General features: G+C 36.1%; 2 protein-coding genes across 5 annotated transcripts; both read right to left on the bottom strand.

The window, feature by feature from the left end:
• Positions 1 to 2,461: 2,461 nt before the first annotated feature.
• LOC117376480 (leukocyte surface antigen CD53-like) lies at positions 2,462 to 12,246 on the bottom strand. Its single transcript, XM_033972975.2, has 8 exons — positions 12,079 to 12,246; positions 10,195 to 10,277; positions 9,193 to 9,381; positions 6,045 to 6,119; positions 5,575 to 5,679; positions 4,610 to 4,717; positions 4,438 to 4,521; positions 2,462 to 3,432 (listed from the first exon to the last, which is right to left on the bottom strand). The coding sequence occupies exons 2-8, from the start codon at positions 10,255 to 10,257 to the stop codon at positions 3,361 to 3,363; spliced, it is 696 nt and encodes a 231-aa protein (XP_033828866.1). The 5' UTR covers positions 10,258 to 10,277; positions 12,079 to 12,246; the 3' UTR covers positions 2,462 to 3,360.
• A 1,586-nt stretch (positions 12,247 to 13,832) lies between these two features.
• On the bottom strand, positions 13,833 to 19,259 carry LOC117375615 (uncharacterized). Of its 4 annotated transcripts, none has more exons than XR_008648806.1 (2): positions 15,658 to 16,383; positions 13,833 to 15,124 (listed from the first exon to the last, which is right to left on the bottom strand). XR_008648806.1 is itself a non-coding variant. In XM_033971912.2 (2 exons), exon 2 carries the CDS (start codon positions 15,059 to 15,061, stop codon positions 14,357 to 14,359), a length of 705 nt encoding a protein of 234 aa, XP_033827803.1. In that variant the 5' UTR covers positions 15,062 to 15,124; positions 19,197 to 19,259; the 3' UTR covers positions 13,839 to 14,356. The 4 variants fall into 4 exon arrangements, 3 of the variants coding, with proteins under 3 accessions (XP_033827803.1, XP_033827802.1, XP_033827804.1); XM_033971912.2 differs by lacking the exon at positions 15,658 to 16,383 and adding an exon at positions 19,197 to 19,259 and having other exon boundaries at positions 13,839 to 15,124; XM_033971911.2 differs by lacking the exon at positions 15,658 to 16,383 and adding an exon at positions 18,226 to 18,284 and having other exon boundaries at positions 13,839 to 15,124.
• Between the last annotated feature and the right edge of the window lie 1,175 nt (positions 19,260 to 20,434).

Genomic DNA, 20,434 nt, shown 5'->3' with positions numbered 1-20,434 from the left:
TTTAAACTGTTTACTCCAGGAAAAGCAATATAGATGGTACTGTTCCAACCAGTTTTGTCCGCCGAGCTTTTAGTAACTTAGTCATCAGTGTCTATCTTTGTTGGGGTGGGTCAGTTAAAAAGATTCAATTTTGTCCAGCAGATCATTACAGCATTATTTTTATGTCAGATGCCCTTCCTGTCTCGTATATACTGTCAGTCAGTTTTAATGCTCATAGAATAACTTGCATTTCGTTTAAAAATTTTGCCCCTGTTTGCTACTCCAGATTTTCTACTAATTGCAAACTTTTACATGTTTAAATCTCCAACTGAGGTTTCTCGATCTTAGCCGGCATAAATTGAAAATAGCTGTGTTCTTGTAAGATCTTGTACCATTTTGAAAATTCCCCAAATGCACGGTCAGCAGAGGATTACGCAGGGACTTTCTGCTACTAAAGTCAGTGTAAAGTCAATACGTGTGCCCCATTGAGTAAAAATACCAACCAACCGCTAGAATTTTTGTTGTTACGCTGCTGTTTGGAATTAAAGGCGCAGTACGTGCTTTTTACCATCTTAAAACCACGAAAAACAACTAGTTCATTTTAAACGGTTTGGTCCAAAGTTATTCCACGCTTCCCTTATGCATTCAAAGAGTCCTAATTATTCACAGAGATGAGTTTAGAAGTGCTTTTCACAACTCTCTGAGAGCAGTGTGGAGGTGAAGCTAACAACAACTAGCAGGCTAACAAGCACTTCCTGATTAGTGGACAATAAAACGTAGACAGTACGCAGTTGACTTATTTTGACCTCAAGAACTGATTATACAATATATCTGTACTGGGGAAATACACGTTTTGCTCAATTAGTCTATGGAAAAATCAGATACGGGATCTTTAATCACACTGTATAAAAAGTAAAACTGACTCCTGTTTGATCTCCGGCCAAGCTGTATTTTTTCTGCGTTTTTGGTTGCTTTTCCATGTCAAAAACCAAGTTAAAAAGCCATTGCGATAGCTTGTCATGACAGATTCATGACACTCGTTCGTGTAATGTTTTCATCAGGGTCTCCAAATCAATAAACATAACTGATTTCTGCTTTCAGTTTTCGGCCTGTAGACACAATTCTCTAACTGTAAATGCCACACATTTGTTAATACAGATCTTTTTTTTTTGTCTTTCATATCCATAGGTGATTTGTGATAATGGAGCTCAACAATGTGTTTGCACTTCTTTTTCTGTAAGTAAAAAAATAAACTTTTTTTTTTTCCACTGACTTTGAAGAAAGAAAAAGTCTGTGGGAAAGGTAAATGGCTCTGTTGGGCTCCATTGTTTCTGTGGTGTCAGGGCTGTTGAGTTTGCAATAAAAAAGAATATTCTGCTGTGTACAGTTTTTTGGTTTGTTTTTTAATTGCAAAAAAATGTACCTGTTTCCTTTTTTTTGTGTGATGGTTTCAAACCGAACAAAATTATTTTAAAATAAAGGAATCCTAGTTTTTGTTTAGGTTTTTTTTTTTTTTTTTTTAGTTTTTGTCTTAAGATATTGATGCAGGATTTATTCTTAAATAAAGAAATCCATCTGTGTTTAAACGTGTTGTATTTTTTGCTCAGAAAAGATATCTCTAGCCAACAAGAAGTGAATGGCTCTAGTCAATAAGAGAAATCGTGGATATTTCACAGCAAAGTTCAATGTAATCAGTTGATATTTTGCAGCTGTTATCAACATTCCCTGGGGATGTGAGTCTAACTGTAGGCACTAGTCTGACTGAACCTCTGTTACTCAAGTTGGACTTAAATTTGAGCTTTGTTTTAACACAAACTGATCAGAAAAAGCTGACTTAGTTGCATCTACAACAGGAGAGCTCATTTACCGTTAAGCAAGTGCCTCTCAAATAATATTTACAGTCACTCGCTAGCAACAGGTTTTCATTTATTCACTCTCACGTTTTTGTTGAAAATCTAACCATGAACTCTCATAATGATCACAAGCTCCTGAAAATGTGTTGTTTAAATGCATTTTGGGTATATGGGTAGAAAAATGCTGAGTTTGGATTTGGAAAGAAACACTAAAATGTACAACAAAGGACACATCGATTTTGTTGTATTTTTATGTTTGAGTTAAAGAAAGTTGGATGTTCAAAAGTACCTCACTCTCGGATAATAATTGCCTTGATTATGCACAACTAACATTTTAATCGAATGTATAAAAATACATTATTTTTAACAGAGTCTAAAGGTGCACTATATGACAGTGGAGACAAGCAGGTTCCTTCACCAGAAAAGTTACATAAATCACCTTTAAGTGTTGCTAGATTATATAAAACAGTTCCAAATCTAATTGTGGACCGGATTCTCTAGTCTAGACCAGTACGATACTGCTACTGCTTTTTTTTTTCTTTAACATATTTTTAGTTACATCCAGGTGTGTTTAAATATTACATTTTCAGTGCTGACAAAATAAAACATTGAGACATTTCATTATTTTTGTAATACATTTTATCGCATGTAACTAATAACTAAGAACGTTGTGTTCTGAGAAGCACGACTCATTTCTATAAAGCACTGGGGTAAAAGGGGAAGTATAGGCGTAACTTCTGCCACACCACAGTTTACAGAAGTGAAACCGGAAATGCACAAATAAGAATACATCTGAACTTAGACACAGCAGAACTCTCACTTTAAACAACACAATCACTTTATTATAACTCACATGTCAGTAAAGATTATAAAGGATATTACAAGATGGTTATTTTTTACAAGCCAAAATGTGGACATGTACAATAATGAGTTAACTACACTAACACACATTAAAACAATAGTACACAACCTGCAGAGGTGGGTGTCCAAAAAAGGTACTCGAGTAAGAGTAACGTTACTTCAAAATAATATTACTCAAGTAGAAAGTATAGTAGTGGTCCAGTACATATAAGAGTACATATAAGAGTAAAAACGTATTTGGGCAACTTGAATAACTGTTGGGACAAAACATCTGATTTATAATTGGAAGTTGATGTAATTTGAAGGACAAAACATTAAATAATGGACAAAACCTGGTATTTTCAAAGGATAGTCACAAAAATGAGAAAAACTAAATCATACCTAAAGTAGCAGTGCAAGAAACACAAATGTTCAAATCATTTCATATTGTCATAAGCTGTTGTCACTTATAGACTTACAGTGAGAACAGTGGGCAAAATATTTACTCAAGTAAGAGTAATGTTACTTTAATTAAAAAAAATTAAAAAAAGGCCAATAGAAAAGGACTCTGACAAGTACTACCCACCTCTGACAACCTGATATCTTTACATAAAATAAAAAGTACCAAAACACTGCTCAAATTTAACATGTAACATTAGCTTTTAATTAACAGTTTATATGGAGTGGTTTATAACTTGTATCCTAGTCCAGTTCGGCTGATGTGGCAGTAGAGCGTCATGGCAAAACACATTCCCAAAACCTGTCAGAAAAAAATGCCGGCTGAGATGTTTTCTACAGGTTTTCTATACATTTATATTATTTTTGCTTACCACTTGAAAAGATTGGCAGTGTTGATTAGAAAGTCTAACTACACCGGGACTAAACCAGGACTAAACCAGGAGCAAACCAGGAGCAAACCAGGACTAAACCAGAACTAAACCAGGAGCAAACCAGGAGTAAACCAGGAGTAAACCAGGACTAAACCAGGACTAAACTAGGACTAAACCAGGACTAAACCAGGAGTAAACTAGGACTAAACCAGGACTAAACCAGGACTAAACCAGGACTAAACCAGGACTAAACCAGGACTAAACCGGGACTAAACTAGAACTAAACCAGGAGTAAACCAGGACTAAATTGAGACTAAACCGGGACTAAACCAGGACTAAACAAGGACTAAACAAGGACTAAACCAGGACTAAACCAGGAGTAAACCAGGACTAAACCAGGACTAAACCAGGACTAAATTGAGACTAAACCGCGACTAAACAAGGACTAAACCAGGAGTAAACCAGGACTAAACCATTCTATACCAGGAGTAAACCAGGACTAAACCGGGACTAAACTAGAACTAAACCAGGACTAAACCAGGACTAAACCAGGAGTAAACCAGGACTAAATCAGGAGTAAACCAGGACTAAACTAGAACTAAACTAGAGTCACCAGAGAGTTCAAAACCAGGCCTAAATCATGACTAACCAAAAACATCCTAAATCTTTCTGATGTATAAAATAACAACACAATTTGTTTTAAAGCTGCAACATGTAACTTTTCTGGTGTAGGAGACACTACTTTCTTGTCTCCATGGAGATTGTATTGTTTAATATGTTCCATGGTATGACAGATGTATCTACCTCCATGGAGACGAGCTGTTTCACTGTAAGTATACATGTAATAACATCTCCATAGTTGCGGATCCCTTCCAGAAAAGTTACATAGTGCACCTTTAAAGAGTCATTCAGCCATAGTGAAAAAATATATTTACCTCAACTATGCAGAGCACAATCACTGTGATCCCAGTGGTCAGAAAATTTTCCTCAAAAAACTGCTTCAGTTTATCAAAACAGCCCTGAAATTTAACACATGGACATTTCAATTCATACAAGACAGTGATGTAATATTGAAATGCTTCATGTGTCTTCATCTTTTGTAGGTACCGTTTTGTGGTAGTTTGGTGTCGGTTTGCTACAAGAGCTATCGGGACAACAGGAGCGCGGGACATTCCCTTCCCAATCAGACGCATTTGAGACTCCACAACATTCCAGCTAAAATAAAATTAAATAAATAAATAAATAAATAAATAAATAAATAAATAAATAAATAAATAAATAAATAAATAAATAAATAAATAAATAAATAAATAAATAAATAAATAAATAAATAAATAAATAAATAAATAAATAACATGGGTATCTTGGCAAACATTTACTAATGCTAAGTCTACATATAAAATTAAAGGAACTGTATGTAGCCTGTGCTCTTACTATTTTTAAAAAGTTAATACAATCACAACTGAACCTGTGTTGCCAGTGCCTCAACCTGCAGATAGAGACACACATGTTCCTCATTCTCAGGATTTATGGACATGGACAGTCTCATGTTAAAGCTCAGAACCTCTAGAATTCACTCCCTGCGCTGTAGAGGCTGCACTAGCACCGATTCATGACTGGGGTTTAGACAGTGAGGATGCATATCAAAGAGAGTCCTTTTAGGTTTAAACTGACTGGATTTCAGCATTGAAACTGGTAACCCAAACTAATGTGAGGCTCCTGGTGCTTTCTGATTGGTTAACCGTCTTCAGAACCAAGACATCAAATCATAATAACTCGGCAAACATGTTCACTGTTTTTGCGTCTTCCTCGTATCTGGGGACAGAGTTAAGTCATGTTTCTGGAATAAAAAATCATAAATAAATCTTACACACAGCTCCTTTATGCTTGATGTATATTTCCTCCCTTTGTAAATGTGTCCTGCTGAGGCTATTGAATAACAAACTGAAATCATCTTCTTAAAATAAAAAATAAAAAATGTAGTAGACCCTTTAGGCTATTACATGGGATATTTGTAATAAGTAATAATTTAATGTCATTAGTTACACATTATCCTATTTAAATTGACCTACTTTAGTCTGAACCATATCCCAATCGGACAGAATCGTAGAATTGTCCGCTTTTCCTTTGGCCTTTTTCAATCCTTCTTTCAGATCTTTCTCCAGCCACTTGGAAATCTGTAAAAACAAAACCGGATGGATCAACATTACTGGTAGTACTTGTAGTAATAAAATAAATACGTATATTCTTTTTACATTCTTTGGTGTCAGTTTTCAATACCAGTACTTTTGTAAACACAAGGTCAGTAGCAGCAGTCAAGCTAACGGCAATAAGTCCTCAAAATGGCAGCAGTAGCAAGAAAAAGTAGTTTTGCTTGAAGCTATGGATACAATTTGGTGTCATATTTTTGTCCTTATTCAGTTATAGAAGCATATTCTTCAACACTACGATCCCACAAAAGGAGCATATGGAGAAAAGATGTGTAGGGTGTTTTGTCCAAGGACACAGTGGCACTAGTGGGAATTGAACCAAATGTTCTTACCTCTTTTTCGTATAGTAGAAGCAGACAGGCTGCAGTTAACTCCGCCAACATCAGGAAGAACAGCAACATGAAAAACTAAAAAAAAAGTGAGTAGAAGTGAGTTACTAAAGTAGCTTATATGTTTGGGTCACTGCTGATATACTTTAAATTTTCACACACATATGGAGTTTTGATCCAAACCAAATTTCAACTCTCTGTCGACAATGATGGTCCGTACATTCATGGATATAACAATTCTACTGGATACAACGGTTTTAAATGACTTTTTGACTGCTGATGTTTGAGAATCTGCTGCTCCAAATGTTTCTGATGTTTATTTTCACTCGAGGGGACATTACAGGAATTACATATCTATTGGGAAATTGAGGAAATTGAGGAGAAAGATGGTTTGTAATCTAAAATGTCTCTAATATTGATACTTTGCGGCATCAACATTCCCTGGGGGTGTGATGCTAACTGTAGGCACTGCTCTATCTAAGGCTCGCTGGGTTATAATCTGAGCTTTGTTTTAACACAATCTGATCAAAAACAGCTGGTTTAGATGGAATTACAAGGTGTGAGTTGATTTGTGCTGTTAAAAGAAAGTCTCCCACAAAAAAATGAACAGGACCACGAATGCTATTGACACAGACTTCTGAAGATAAGTTTAAATCCATTTTGTGTTTTTGTCTTGAGTTTTCAGACTATTTTAACACTTTTTTTTACAGTGTTGCATTGTGTCACCATGGTAACTGCTGAACATTCTACCATAGAGATACATGACCACCCCCAGCGTGATGTCACTGCAAAGTACCAATAGGTCGGGTTCCCATAACAACATTGTAGAATCCGTATTGTTTAAAACTGAGCTGTAGGACCAGAGACTGTGTAAAAAAGTGAACTAAGAGAGCGAGACGTTAGGTACAGCTCCAGTTGGGCTCCAGTCAAATGAAGCTCATCGAGGCTCGCAGTTATACGGGTGAATGTGGAGCCGAGTTTCATATTTGGAATTCCAACAGAAAGTATCATAGCAACCAAAGAACCAATCTAGAGCCACCCACAACGCTGGTTTAGCAGGGAGTGGACGCTTACCAATGCTGTCAATCAAACCTGTTGCTAGTGAGAATGACCTTGGGGAAAGAAGACACCTCATTGGTCTGGTCTGTTAATGTTCATATCTTGATTTAGGAAAAAAAAAAACCCACCAGGATCAGGTCAAATGGGTTAATACAAACATTTAAGATTAAAATGACAAGCCTGACAACAGAGAGAAGCAACAGTTTTTCAATAGAAAGTGAATTTGGAGTCGCTAGAACTAGAAGCACGACCATGCTCACTTCCTATTTGACTAGCACGTTAGCTATGTCCATTTACATATACAGTCTATGTGGAGGACAGATCAAAATATTAGATTGCAGATTTGCTGACCCGATTTACGGTTAACATCTCTGTAATTACTGGGCACTTCCACATGAAACTGAAACTTGTTAGTATAAATGAACAAAAGTTAAATTATTTTATTTACAGTAGCTTCATAAAGTGGTGGCATATCTCAATCCCAAACATGTGATTGTTGTCATGAAAGGACTTTAAGCCATAAGATTAATATGAAAAGTTTGTGGAGGTACGTACAAACGAATATTGATGAGGTTCAACGTTTGTGAATTCCACCATCCCACAAAAACAACACAAAACACACACACACACACACACATACACACACACTTTGTTACATAAGACTGAATATTTATACTTTATACTAACTCAGGATTAGTACATATCTATATTATAATCACAATCAATTTTCAACACAGACTAATAATAGTTTATTTAAAGCTGCACTATGTAACTTTTCTGGTGGATGGTCTACTGCTTAGGGATTCAATTGCTTTTCCTGGAATGTATCATACCATAGACTTAATCTCCATGGAGGTGATGCCACTAGGCAAACTTACAAATCGGCTCTGTGGAGACTCGACCCTGTTCACTAAGAATGCAATTTTTTCCAAGGTCCTTTTTTAACAATTAAGATGAATGCAGGAAAAGCAATAACATCTCCATGGAGACAAGCAGGTGGCACACTCGCCGCCAGAAAAGTTACAAAGTGCACCTTTAATTTGACCTTGTTGTCATACACGACTGAAAAATGTGAAATATGTCAAGATCGTTAACAGGTTTAATACATGCGCCTAAACGCCTTCCGCCCTGTGTTTATTAATTCTTGTAATCATATTTAAATCCTTGACCCTGACCATATGCAGTAAATAAGATACTGTATGTTGTGTAACAGCGTCAACCACATACCATCACTTTCATTTACTGCATTTACTGATGTTGCTTTATAAAGTTTTACGGTTCAAATGCTACTTTCATTTTTATGTTTTCTCACGAACCTCTAAATAAAAATGGCCCTCATGTACTCAGCACTTGTCCATGTCATGACCTCAAATGTGTGGTCAGTATAACTCTATGGGACTCTATTGGACTATTTTTGAATGACATTTTTTAAAACGTTCACTATGATGTGTCACTTTTGTTTCATGTGAGTTGGTCTGGTAATTTATAACAGAGATGTTAAGGGGCCTGTATCTAATTTTAATGTGTTCTTGTGAAGATAAATGCTCTTTACATCAGGCAGTGTACGGCACAAGCTGCTAAATGTGAGATTGTAAAATATTAGCTGCTCATTTTACATAGTATTTTTTGGGTAAAAACCTATGTATATAAATGGACATAGCTAACCTGCTAGATGCTGCATTCCAAATAGGAAGTGATCACGGGCGCACTTCCAGCTCCATTGGCTCCAATTCACTTTCTATTGACAAAATATTGCCCTTCTCTCCATAACTGCTGCTTTCAGACTCGCAATTTTTGGTCTTAAAATGTTCATATTAACTCGTTCTACATGATCCTGGTGTTTTTATCTTGCTATTGTGTCCATAAATCAAGATATAAACATTAATAATCAGGCACCTACTTTCCTCGAGGTCACTCCCAGCAGCCTTAGCAACAGTTTTGATTGACAGTGTTCCTAAGCGCCTGCTCCCCGTGTCATGGTGCGGAAAGGGCTAAGTGGTCAGGTGTTAAGTGTCAAAAACATGTTTCTGACTCATATTTTTAAATAAAGAAATGGCTTTAACCCCGAACCAACCCAAATCTATAGCATTACCACGAGCAGCAGGCAGCGGTTCTCTTTGAGGGCACCCAAAAAGCCCAGGAAGGACACACAGGTGATGATGATGCCAGTGATGATCAGAACATGAGCCACGTTAAAGCTAGCCAAAGACGGAGAGATGGCGGCCAATTTCATACTCATAGTCATGTAGATCCCGAACCCCAACACAGCAATGCCACAGATCTGAAACCATTACACAAGATTCAAATGTTAAACGTGATATCTTCTGTGTATGACATTTTGCATGGACAGTACTTAAATATAAAATACTGAAATCAGTTTCTGCCAGCTAGCATCACTTAGGGCAGAGAGCCGAGTGTATACTGGATCAGGGGCTTTTCCAGGACTTTTCCAGGACTTGTAATGAGGTTAAAAATGTACTCATAAAATGCTCAAAAATCACCCAAAACCTAAAATAAACTTAATGAATATCACCATACACACCGCAAAATTTCAGACACACAAGCCATGCTTATTTAACTGTGTAAATTTAACTGAAAGTAAAGATTTGGACTCTTCTGATATTTGAACAGTTTAAGCTTGATTGGTGACTTGATTCAACAGTAGCTCAGTTTGTAGAGTGCATGTCCCCTGATCAAAATATCGGCAGTTTGAATCCGGTTCATGTCAGTGGATCTGGCTCTCACAGATTAATACTGACGTTGTGTCCTTAGGAAACACACTTCACCCCCTTCAGCTCCAGTGTCCACCATTTAGATCCAATATGGCCGCACATGGCGTAAAGTTCACGTATCTAGCATGAACCAATTATTTAAAAAATATATATAGCTGTGTTTAAGTAACTATTTGATATACTGGGCTTCAAGATCAACTGAATAAAAAACACTTTTTTTTTATACTTGGTGTAGTCCCAGTTATGATTAAGTGTAATCAAATAAACAGGCCTAAATAAAATAACCCTTTTTTGCTAGTGTAGGTCCATAAAGTGAATTTCTATATTCAGTACTAAATAGAATAATAATCTTAAACACTTACAAAACACAGGAAGTTTGCTGCACACATTGTTAACTTGAGACATCTGAGACAGGCCTGAGCCATGGTGTCGTCTTTGATTAAACCTGAAACAGAACATGATTAGAGAGGATTTTACATGTGTCATGTTGATATTTGCTGGCTCGTTACAGCAGACAATAAGTTGGTGTCACTTCCTGTGCTTCATTTTATTTTACTATCTCTGTCCTGACCACAAAGGAAACAACAACAGTTCCTCAGTGTAAAATATATGTGGAACAACATTAGAGTCACATATGGAGCCGATGTTGTTTTAAAATATTACAAGTGTTACAAGTAGTAAAATACTGTACTTTTAGGTATCTGTACTTTACTTCTGTACATTTTACACTGAATAGTTTTTACTTTTACTTCACTACATTTGAGAGCAGGTATCTGTACTTTCTGCTCCACTACGTTTTTGAACTGGACTGAACAGTAAAAAGTACTTCATATGATTTGAGGGTTTATTTTTACCATGTTCATGGTAACATCCTGATTAAAGGTTTCAAGTTCAAGCTTTGGCTTTGAGCAAACAAAAATAAATACACAACAATCCTAAGAAAAATAAATTGATTCCTATTGCAACTATTAACCAAAATATGTATACTTTATTTTTCATACCATATTTTTACTTTTACTTGAGTAAAGTTCTACCTCTGTATCTGCACTTTTACTTAACATCCAGCACTGGTTAGTACAATAGATAGATAATAGAAACCACTATCAGACATAATAGCCCATAATTGTCCTGTTGAGGCAAACGATTCTCTGTAATGCGATGATGTCATAGTTACAGATGTGAGGAAGAGCTAAATTTCCTTATTAATGACATTGTCTTTTACCAGAAGGTTAGTTTGCAAAATGTTGAATCAGACCATTTCTATTAGTAACTAGACCCAAGAACTCACTGTATTACAACAGAAATCAGAATTTTACCAATACTGCTTTTAGCTGCCCCCATATTATTGGCCTATAGAACACTGTGCTGTCATCTGACCCAGATATAGGATTTATACATTTATACCTAACTTAGTATCCCCTAAATGTTCACATAAAAGGCCTATTTATTTTCCTTTTTTCATCTCATAACATGATACAAAATGTGTATTTATGTAGTATTGATCTTTATTTGCCCAATGAGAGCACCCAGACGCTCTTTGGTCATGGGTGCCCTGTTCAAATTACAAAAAACAAAGAAAACAAATACAAAAAGTATATAGGTGCACTTAACCAATCAGTAATCTAATAAAACTAATGAAACTAACTACGTCAATTGTATTTTATTGGTAGAGGATGTTTTAGACTGGTCATATTTGTGTTGTGTTGTAAAATACATTTTAAAAAATTAATAAATACAATAAAAATATTTATGTTTTAATTTGTTTAGTTTTATGTCCTCATTTGTCAGGTAGTCAAATGTTTAAGTAGACAAATATTTTTGAAACTGTGGTTTACCAGTACCAATGTTTTGTTTTGTAGTTATACTGATTTACTTTACAGTCAATAAAGACCACAAATAATTAAATTGTAGGTCAAACGAGTTAACCCTGATTTAGCTTTAAACTTAGTCGGACATGGGGGGGGTGAGTTTCGTTTTGTTTCTTTTTTTCTTTTTCTTTTTTTTGTTTTAATCCCATATTCACCTAATGAAAAACAGAATAAATCCAAACCCATAGCCTAAATGTTATGAAACAAATTAGGTCACGGCTCAATTTATACGATGATTTTTTATTATTTTTTTCCCAATTTCAGTCCTTTATTTTGACCAGTCTAAAAACAAACACAATGTAATAAATCACTATTCTTTACTGTTAGCAGTATTTTAGCATTACTCTTTCTATGTAATCAAATAAAACATGAACATACCTCAAATGCTGTCTCGTCTTGCCTCTCCTTTGTTTCTATGCGTATTGTGAGTTACTTCCCCTTATGACATCGCCTTCACAGCTGCCCCTCTCGTTTCCTCTTTCTGTGCATTCAACGGAAAAACTCATGATGCTCGAACTGCACTAGAGCAAGGGACAACCCAAAATACCACCAGGCCAAGCCATGCATTTTTCTAAATCAGCTTATCGTTGGAAAACACTTAACAACAATTCCATGATGCATGTACAAAAGACCTAAATTTGAATATCTACTGACCAAAAACAAGGCGTTGGGGAAAGCCGTTCTCAAATGTACATTTTTGGGGGGCTTTTTGTACATGTGGGGCCTTATCCTTCGCAAGAGATGAAAATGGTTACTTTAAATACATCCTCAATTTTCAGCCAGTGTAGAAGTGGAGAGAGTAACCAAAAATTTTACTCAAGTAAGAGTAGTGTTACTTCAAATAATATTACTCAAGTAGCAGTACAAAGTAGTTGTCCAAGAAATTGCTCATGTTAGAGTAGCTTAAAGAGTAACTGTCAGGACATCTGATTTATAATTTTAAGTGAATGTAATTGGAAGGACAATTCACTAAATAATGCACAAAATGTGGTATTTTCAAAGGATAGACACAAATGATTAAAACAAACATGTACAATTAACAATCAATCTGTCAATCAAACTTTATTTATGAAGCACTTGTCATACAAAAATGTAACACATTTAGCACAGTCTCACCCACATGTACACACTCACACGCACTTACCCACACACACACACACACACCCCCACACCCACACACACACACACACGCACGCACACCCCCCCACACACACCCCCCCCCACACACACACGCACACCCCCCCACGCACACACCCCCACACACACACACACCCACACACCCCCACACACACACCCCCCCGCACCCCCCCCCCCACACACACACACCCACACCCACCCACACACCCACACACCCCCACCCACACACACACACACACGCACGCACACGCACACACGCACACACGCACACACACAAGCAAGTGACTGGGACAGTGTCAGGCCTGATTCTTAGTAACAATGTGCCCGATTAGAATGAAAAGGGAGACCCTGTTTGTAGTGTCTGTGTTAGTTATTACCTGAGAAAATGTTGCCTAAAATCAATAGATTATATTTTACAGTTTTAAGTTATTTTCATGTTTAGGAGCTCTTACACTGCATGATGTCAAGAGCATTTATCTTGATGAAAATAAATTCAGGTATAGGCCCTTTAAGGAGGACTTTTTTTTACTTTTGGTCTCAATATTTGTCATACTTTGATTTATACTTTTGATTTAAAAAAAAAAAACACAAACTTTTACATTTAAGCTATAAAACCTCTACATTTAAGATATAAAATCTCAGTATATCCTGATACAATATTCTGATGCTAAGTCAGTCCAACATAAACGTGCTAACATGTCAGTAAATGAATTAGTCAAGGCTTATTAGACAAATGTGAAATGCCTGTAAAATTATTCAAGTACAGAAATATCACCTTATTTAGGAGTTTATTTAGAGTTTTTCCCCATTTATATCTTAATCATAATTTGACAGCAAATGCATGAATCCCCACCTACCACTAGGGGCGCTCAACCTAGCCTGAAAAATACTGTTGAGAACATTTTAATATTATTTTTTATTGAGCATTGGAATTTATATTTAAAAAACCCATAAACAAAAAAACATAAGGATGTTACATAAGCAAATCAATAGCATAAGGATTCTATGAGATAAGTGATATCAAATGCAGCAGTTACAACAAAGTAAAATCAACAATTACTGGCAATATAACACCACTACCCCTTTAATTTTCAGACAGTCCAGAGCATTTTCCCATTTTGTAAAAAGATTGTATTTACCACTGAATCAATATCATAAATGTTCTAATGTCACTATCTCAGATATTAAAGTGTTACACACTTGGACATACTGTTTAGAACATTTTACACAAGGATATACAGTATATATATATTTATTTATGTAGCAATTCACCTAGTAACTCACTGTTTTAGAAAAGAATCACACATGAATAAGTTTAGTGTGGTCACGCACCCAGTGTTGAACCCTGAAAGACAAACATGGCTCAGCTTGAAGACATGTCCACTTCCCTCCTTCTACATTATATTGTTAACCATAAGACAGTCACAGTCCACATGGTTCTCATGCAACAATGTCTTTGAAGGACTAGACACCTAAACTCTGCCCACAACCACATTTGAACCTTTAAAACAGTGCTTCATCATTGACATTCTGATGCTAGTATTATGGCTGTTCCAGTGTAGTAGTTTAGTTGAACCTTCATCTTGTCCAGTTCGGAGAGAGTTTTTCTGTACTCCTCATAAACCTGTGTGACTGAGTCTGGAGAGACGGACATGCTGAGACCTTCAGTGAGGACAAACACCTCCAGCACACTCTGCTCCAGCCTCATGATGTTCACTCTCTCTGTACCTCCGAGAACGGACCAGGAAGATCTCCGTAGCTCTTCACATACACGCTTCACTTTCTCCAACTTGGGGTTTAGTAATGATACCTTTCTCCTGAAGTCTTCAATGGACGATCTGGCGATGGTCATGCTTTTTTGCCGTTCTTCCCACAACATTAATATCACAACAAAAGGAAAGCCAATAGCAAACACGCTCATTATTTCTATAGCAAAGGTACCCTGATCTAAAGCGACAGCCACAGCAACAACGATTGTCAATACTCCAAGCAACAAGCTCAAACCTACACAGGCTTTGAGAGTGTATCGATATTGTTTGACTCTTTCACTCATCCTTCCACAGCTCTGAACACTTTCGAGCATGCTCTGGTAATGTTTATTAAAACGTATGATAAATACTGACGCATTAATATTCAGTTGTTTTATAGACTCTTCGGCTTCATCTTCAGGTGAAGGAGGATTGCTTCTAAACATTTCCGTCCAGATTCTTTCAAAGCTGAACATTGCACAAAGTTGGGGAAAGTTGTGGCGGCTTGTGCTGTTGATTACTGTGCTGGATCACATTATCTGCAATCACAAAACCACATTATTTTATTTGCATTTAGTTTTTTCTAAAAATGGTTGATATTGAATTAGAACATTACCAAGATTTTTTTTTACAAATAAGGTTTTTAGAACTACCATGTTCCCTGAATTTGTTACACAAAGTCACATCCAGCTGCACTGAGCCCTGACAGACTCTTTAATTGTTCTGACTGCCTTATAAAAGTGTTATAAATGTCTATAGGCTACTACAAACAAAGGGATACTTATGTTAGTATAAACTATATAAAACATTTTCATCGTGTGTGTGTGTGTGGGGGGGGGGGGTTGTGTGCGTGTGTGTTTGTGTGTGGGTGTGTGGTTCTCAGAGCTAACCCTGTTTTTAGCCATGACTCCATTTCCCTTTTCCTGTGATTATTTCTTATAAATATGTGATAGATATTGTTGAACCTTTAATGGTCTCAGTTCCTCATTTTATCCACCATCTACAGTCCTAACCTGCGTCCTAACATTTAAGCACCCTTCAGGTCACATGTGTATACAGTCTATGTGCTCACCACAGTTGCCTGCTCGCGTCTCTTTGGAGGCATTTCAGCCTGATGATGTTCGGGACTTCCTGCTTGGAGCCAGTTATAACCAAAATCCTTAGATCTTAAATAATCAAACTTTTATTCAATCCAAAACTCCCTTGCCTCCTTTAGCATTTCAGTTGGGTAATCCAGATATTCAGAGTGGGCTGGGAAAAACACAGGGTGCAATGGAAAATGTGGAGTGGATTTGATTCAATACTGGAGTTTTCTCCCTGAATACGTGGAGTGGAGATGATTCTGTACCAAATCTAGAGTGCAATCAAATGAGTGGATCAAGTAAGAGGACTCTGACTCTGTCTGTCTGGAGTGGCATTTTCCTATTATTTTCCTCACAGTCCAGGTGTTTACTAAGGCCAGTTCACTTTGATACATCAGTCTCTTTACTGTTGATTCACTTTTCCCATGAGTCACTGCCTGGTGAAGGTGCCAAAACTAATATCTGGAATAGCTTCAGGGTGATTGTGAATCAAACCCTGGATGATTTAATGTTGAAGTCCTTTTTAAACTCTCATTGTATAGTTTCTTAACACTGCACCTTCATACTGGCTTTAGATGGACTTATAACATTTCATTTGGGATGACTTCATGACTGTAACCAGTTTGGACCATCACGGAGCAGGGGAGTTGACGAGAGGTGGCAAAGGGTCTGTTCTTGTGCTCAAAGGTCTTAAACACAATCCCCTTCCTTCAGTCTTCTTCGATTGTCCAAAGATGGATTCTCAAAATGACAGACAGTAACAAGTTAACAGTTATAATAATAATAATAATAATAATAATAATAATAATAATAATAATAATAATAATAATCTGCACCATAGGCCCACTTCAACCACTGCTACGCAGGCAGAGCTCAGATTAGAGTCACTGTTCCTCCACATCAAGAGCAATTAAACAACCATCAGAATTGAGTTTTTTTACTGACAAAAATATATCCAATATAATAGCAAATGTCTGAAAAACAAAAAGCTACAAAGGAGATTGTTTTGTCCAAAGAACATATGCCATTACAAACACTGTTCTCATCTCATTATCTAACCCAATATTAATGTGCTAAAGTTAAAACAATGAACAATAATGTCCTAAAGTTAAAACAATAAACAATTATGCAACAATGTCTTTGAAGAAGGACTAGACACCTAAACTCTGCCCACAACCACATTTGAACCTTTAAAACAGTGCTTCATCATTGACATTCTGATGCTAGTATTATGGCTGTTCCAGTGTAGTAGTTTAGTTGAACCTTCATCTTGTCCAGTTCGGAGAGAGTTTTTCTGTACTCCTCATAAACCTGTGTGACTGAGTCTGGAGAGACGGACATGCTGAGACCTTCAGTGAGGACAAACACCTCCAGCACACTCTGCTCCAGACTCATGATGTTCACTCTCTCTGTACCTCCAAGAACGGACCAGGAAGATCTCCGTAGCTCTTCACATACACGCTTCACTTTCTCCAACTTGGGGTTTAGTAATGATAGTTTTCTCCTGAAGTCTTCAGTGGATGATCTGACTATGGTTTTGCATTTTAGCCAATCTTTCAGCAACACTAATGTTACAACAAAAGGAAAGCCAATAGCAAACATGCCCATTACTTTTATAGCAAAGGTACCCTGATCTAAAGTGACAGCCACAGCAACAACGATTGTCAATACTCCAAGCAACAAGCTCAGACCTAAAGAGGCTTTGAGAGTGTATCGATGAAGTTTGACTCTTTCACTCATCGTTCCACAGCTCTGAACACTTTCGAGCATGCTCTGGTGATGTTTATCAAAATATATAGCGAATAGTGACGCGTTAATATTCAGTTGGTTTATGGACTCGTCAGCTTGATCTTCAGGTGAAGGATGATTGCTTCTAAACATTTCATTCCAGATTCTTTCAAAGTTGAACATTGCACAAAGTTAGGAAAAGTTGTGGTTAGATGACTATGCTGGTTCACGTTATCTGCAATCACAAAACCACTTTTTTTTTTTTTTTTCCATTTTGTTCTTCAAAAAATGTCTGATGTTGAATTAGTATATTACCAAGAAACTGGTACTGTTACAAATAATATTTTAGAACTGCTAGTCACAGTCAGCACACAGCCGCACTGAGCTCTGATGGGCTCTTTAATTGTTCTGACTGTCTTATAAAAGTGTAATTTATGTCTACTACAAGCTACAAAGTTTTTTAGTATAAACTATATAAAACATTTTAAGTGTGTGTGTGATTCTCAGCACTAACCCTGTTTTTAACCATAACTCCATTTCCCTCACAGTGCTGCTCCAATTTGCCCAGTTCAGTGATCAGACAGAAAACCAGCTTCCCAAAATCTCGAATATTTGAGTTAATGTAATATACATCTGAGCTGTACAGTAATATGATTGCAATAATGAGGATAATGGCTAAAATAAATACTGAACAAATGAGTAATAGTAATTTGCAACTGTTTATCTGAACAAACAGATACAGCACTCCAAAAGTAAAAAACAAAAGTCCTCCAAGTATAATGCCTGCTATTAAACATCTAAACTGCAAAATAAAATTGTAATAAACGTACCTACAGTTGCAGTACTTTTGTGTACAGTCCACAGTATCTCGAGATGGATATGACTTTGCCCTTTATTTTATTTGATAAGTGAACCTACCTGACTCCACCTTCAGGTGGTAAAAACATGGCAACACTCCAAAGGTTCATTACAAGGACTAAGTAAACAGTTGAACCATATGGTGATCACTGCCCATTACTATGAAAAAAATAAAATAAAATAAAAAATAATAATAATACTTTTCAGCTGATGTCCAACATTCTCTGAGGGTATAATGCTAACTGTAGGCACCGCTCTGTCTGAAGCTCTGTTATACTTTAATCTGAACTTTATTTTAACACAATTTGTCCAGAAAGAGCTGACTACAAGAGGTGACTTGATTTGTCTTTCATCCATAAAATCACAGTCACAAGCTAGTTAGCATTAGCCAACTGTTTTCCAGTTAGTCACTCATCTTTTGTTGACCATCAAACACCTAAACAGGACCATGAACACTCGTATTGATCACAGGCTCCTGAAAACGTGTTGTTTAAATCAAACTTTCCATAGTATGTCACAAAACTCATATATCGCCATCGAGAATGTTCCGAAGTATGGTTTTAACTTTCTATTTCCATGGAATCATACAGGTGATGTGTTTGGCAGCATTCTGTATATTACCATGAAATTAAGTTTTTTTTCAGCAATACCTTTCAGCAATAGTGTGTTACATCAGCTTTGTAGTATTTATTGAGGAGCACAGTTTGTGTTTTTCTTTACCTTAATGCCCTGTTTCCTAATTACTTATTTACCAATAAATAAAGCACATTCCTGTATATACTCTTGAACAAATATTATATCAGTATATTTAAAACAAGAGTCTGAAAAAGTGTCATTCAGATCAAGTATTTAAGCAGCTTTAGCTTTGTTTCTCTATGGGCCCCTACATCATTTGCAAATGTCATCATTAGTTTATAGGCTAGCTTTAAATCATGGACCTCACCTTGCTCTCTTCTTATTCCTGTCTGCTGTTATTATATTTCTCTAAGGTGTTGCTTTGTGCCTGTTGTTGACACAGGAAAATAAGTTTGCTCATCTTTCATGACCTTTAATTACTTGTTATCTGAGGAGGAGGAGTCTGTAACCAATGAAAACTGTAGCGTACTTTAAAGGTACTGGACTTTCTAGATTTTCTGGAGGTGGAGCGACACCTGTTTGATTTCATGGAAATAGAAAGTTAAAACCATTCTTCAGAACATTCTCTTTGAAAATGAAAAGTGTCTGGGATAGTGTCAGGGAGTTAGTTTCCCATGATTCTTAGTAACAATGTGCCTGATTGGACAAAAAAGGGAGTCTGTAGTGTCCATGTTAGTTATTACCTGAGAAAATGTTATGTCAAATGAATAGATTATATTGTATATACAGTTTTAATTTATGTTCTTGTTTAGGGGCTCTTACTGTACACTGCATGATGTAAAGAGCATTTATCTTGATGAGAATAAATTCAGGTATAGGCCCTTTAAGGAGGACTTTTTTTTTTTGGTTCTCAATAATTGTCATACTTTGATTTATAGTTTTGGATAAAAAAAAACCCAAAAAAACAAACAAAACTTTAAAATTTAAGATTATACAATCTCAGTATATCCTGATACAATATTCTGATGTTAAGTCAGTCCAACATGAACGTGCTAACATGTCAGTAAATGAATTAGCCACGACTTATTAGTAAAATTATTCAAAAAGTGAAGAAATATCACTTTATTTAGGAGTTTATTTACAAAATAAGTTTACATCTTAATTATAATTTAACAGCAAATACATAGGGCCTCACCTGCCACTAGGGGCGCTCAAAATGTAAGGGGATAATATGTTTTCAAGTGCTTACATTTATTTCTTAATATTATTTTTATTGAACATTTGAATTTATATATATATATATATATATATATATATATATATATATATATATATATATATATATATATATATATATAAACAATAAAACAAAAAGCATTCTATGAGATATATGATATCAAATGTAGCAGTTACAACAAAGTGTAATCAACAATAAACAACTGTTGACAATATAACACCACTACCCTTTTCATTTTCAGACAGTCCAGAGCATTTCCCCATTTTCTTTTTAAGTTGCCACTAAAGTCACCATCTCAGATATGAAATTGTTCCACATTTGGACAAACATTTTACACAAGGACATATATTTTTTATTTGTGTAGCAAT

Source organism: Periophthalmus magnuspinnatus, chromosome 9 (genome assembly GCF_009829125.3).
Source record: "Periophthalmus magnuspinnatus isolate fPerMag1 chromosome 9, fPerMag1.2.pri, whole genome shotgun sequence".
NCBI classification, from domain to species: domain Eukaryota; kingdom Metazoa; phylum Chordata; class Actinopteri; order Gobiiformes; family Gobiidae; genus Periophthalmus; species Periophthalmus magnuspinnatus.
Note: the sequence above shows the minus strand (reverse complement) of the source record. Positions and strands in the feature narration are given on the sequence as shown.

Coding starts and splice junctions, on each gene's coding strand:
- LOC117376480 (XM_033972975.2), bottom strand. CDS start 10,257: ATGGCTCAGGCCTGTCTCAGATGTCTCAAGTTAACAATGTGTGCAGCA. Junction 6,120..9,192: donor ACCGCTGCCTGCTGCTCGTG/GTAATGCTATAG, acceptor CTTTTTTTTTAG/TTTTTCATGTTGCTGTTCTT. Junction 4,718..5,574: donor GGGATATGGTTCAGACTAAA/GTAGGTCAATTT, acceptor ATTTTATTTTAG/CTGGAATGTTGTGGAGTCTC.
- LOC117375615 (XM_033971912.2), bottom strand. CDS start 15,061: ATGTTCAGCTTTGAAAGAATCTGGACGGAAATGTTTAGAAGCAATCCT.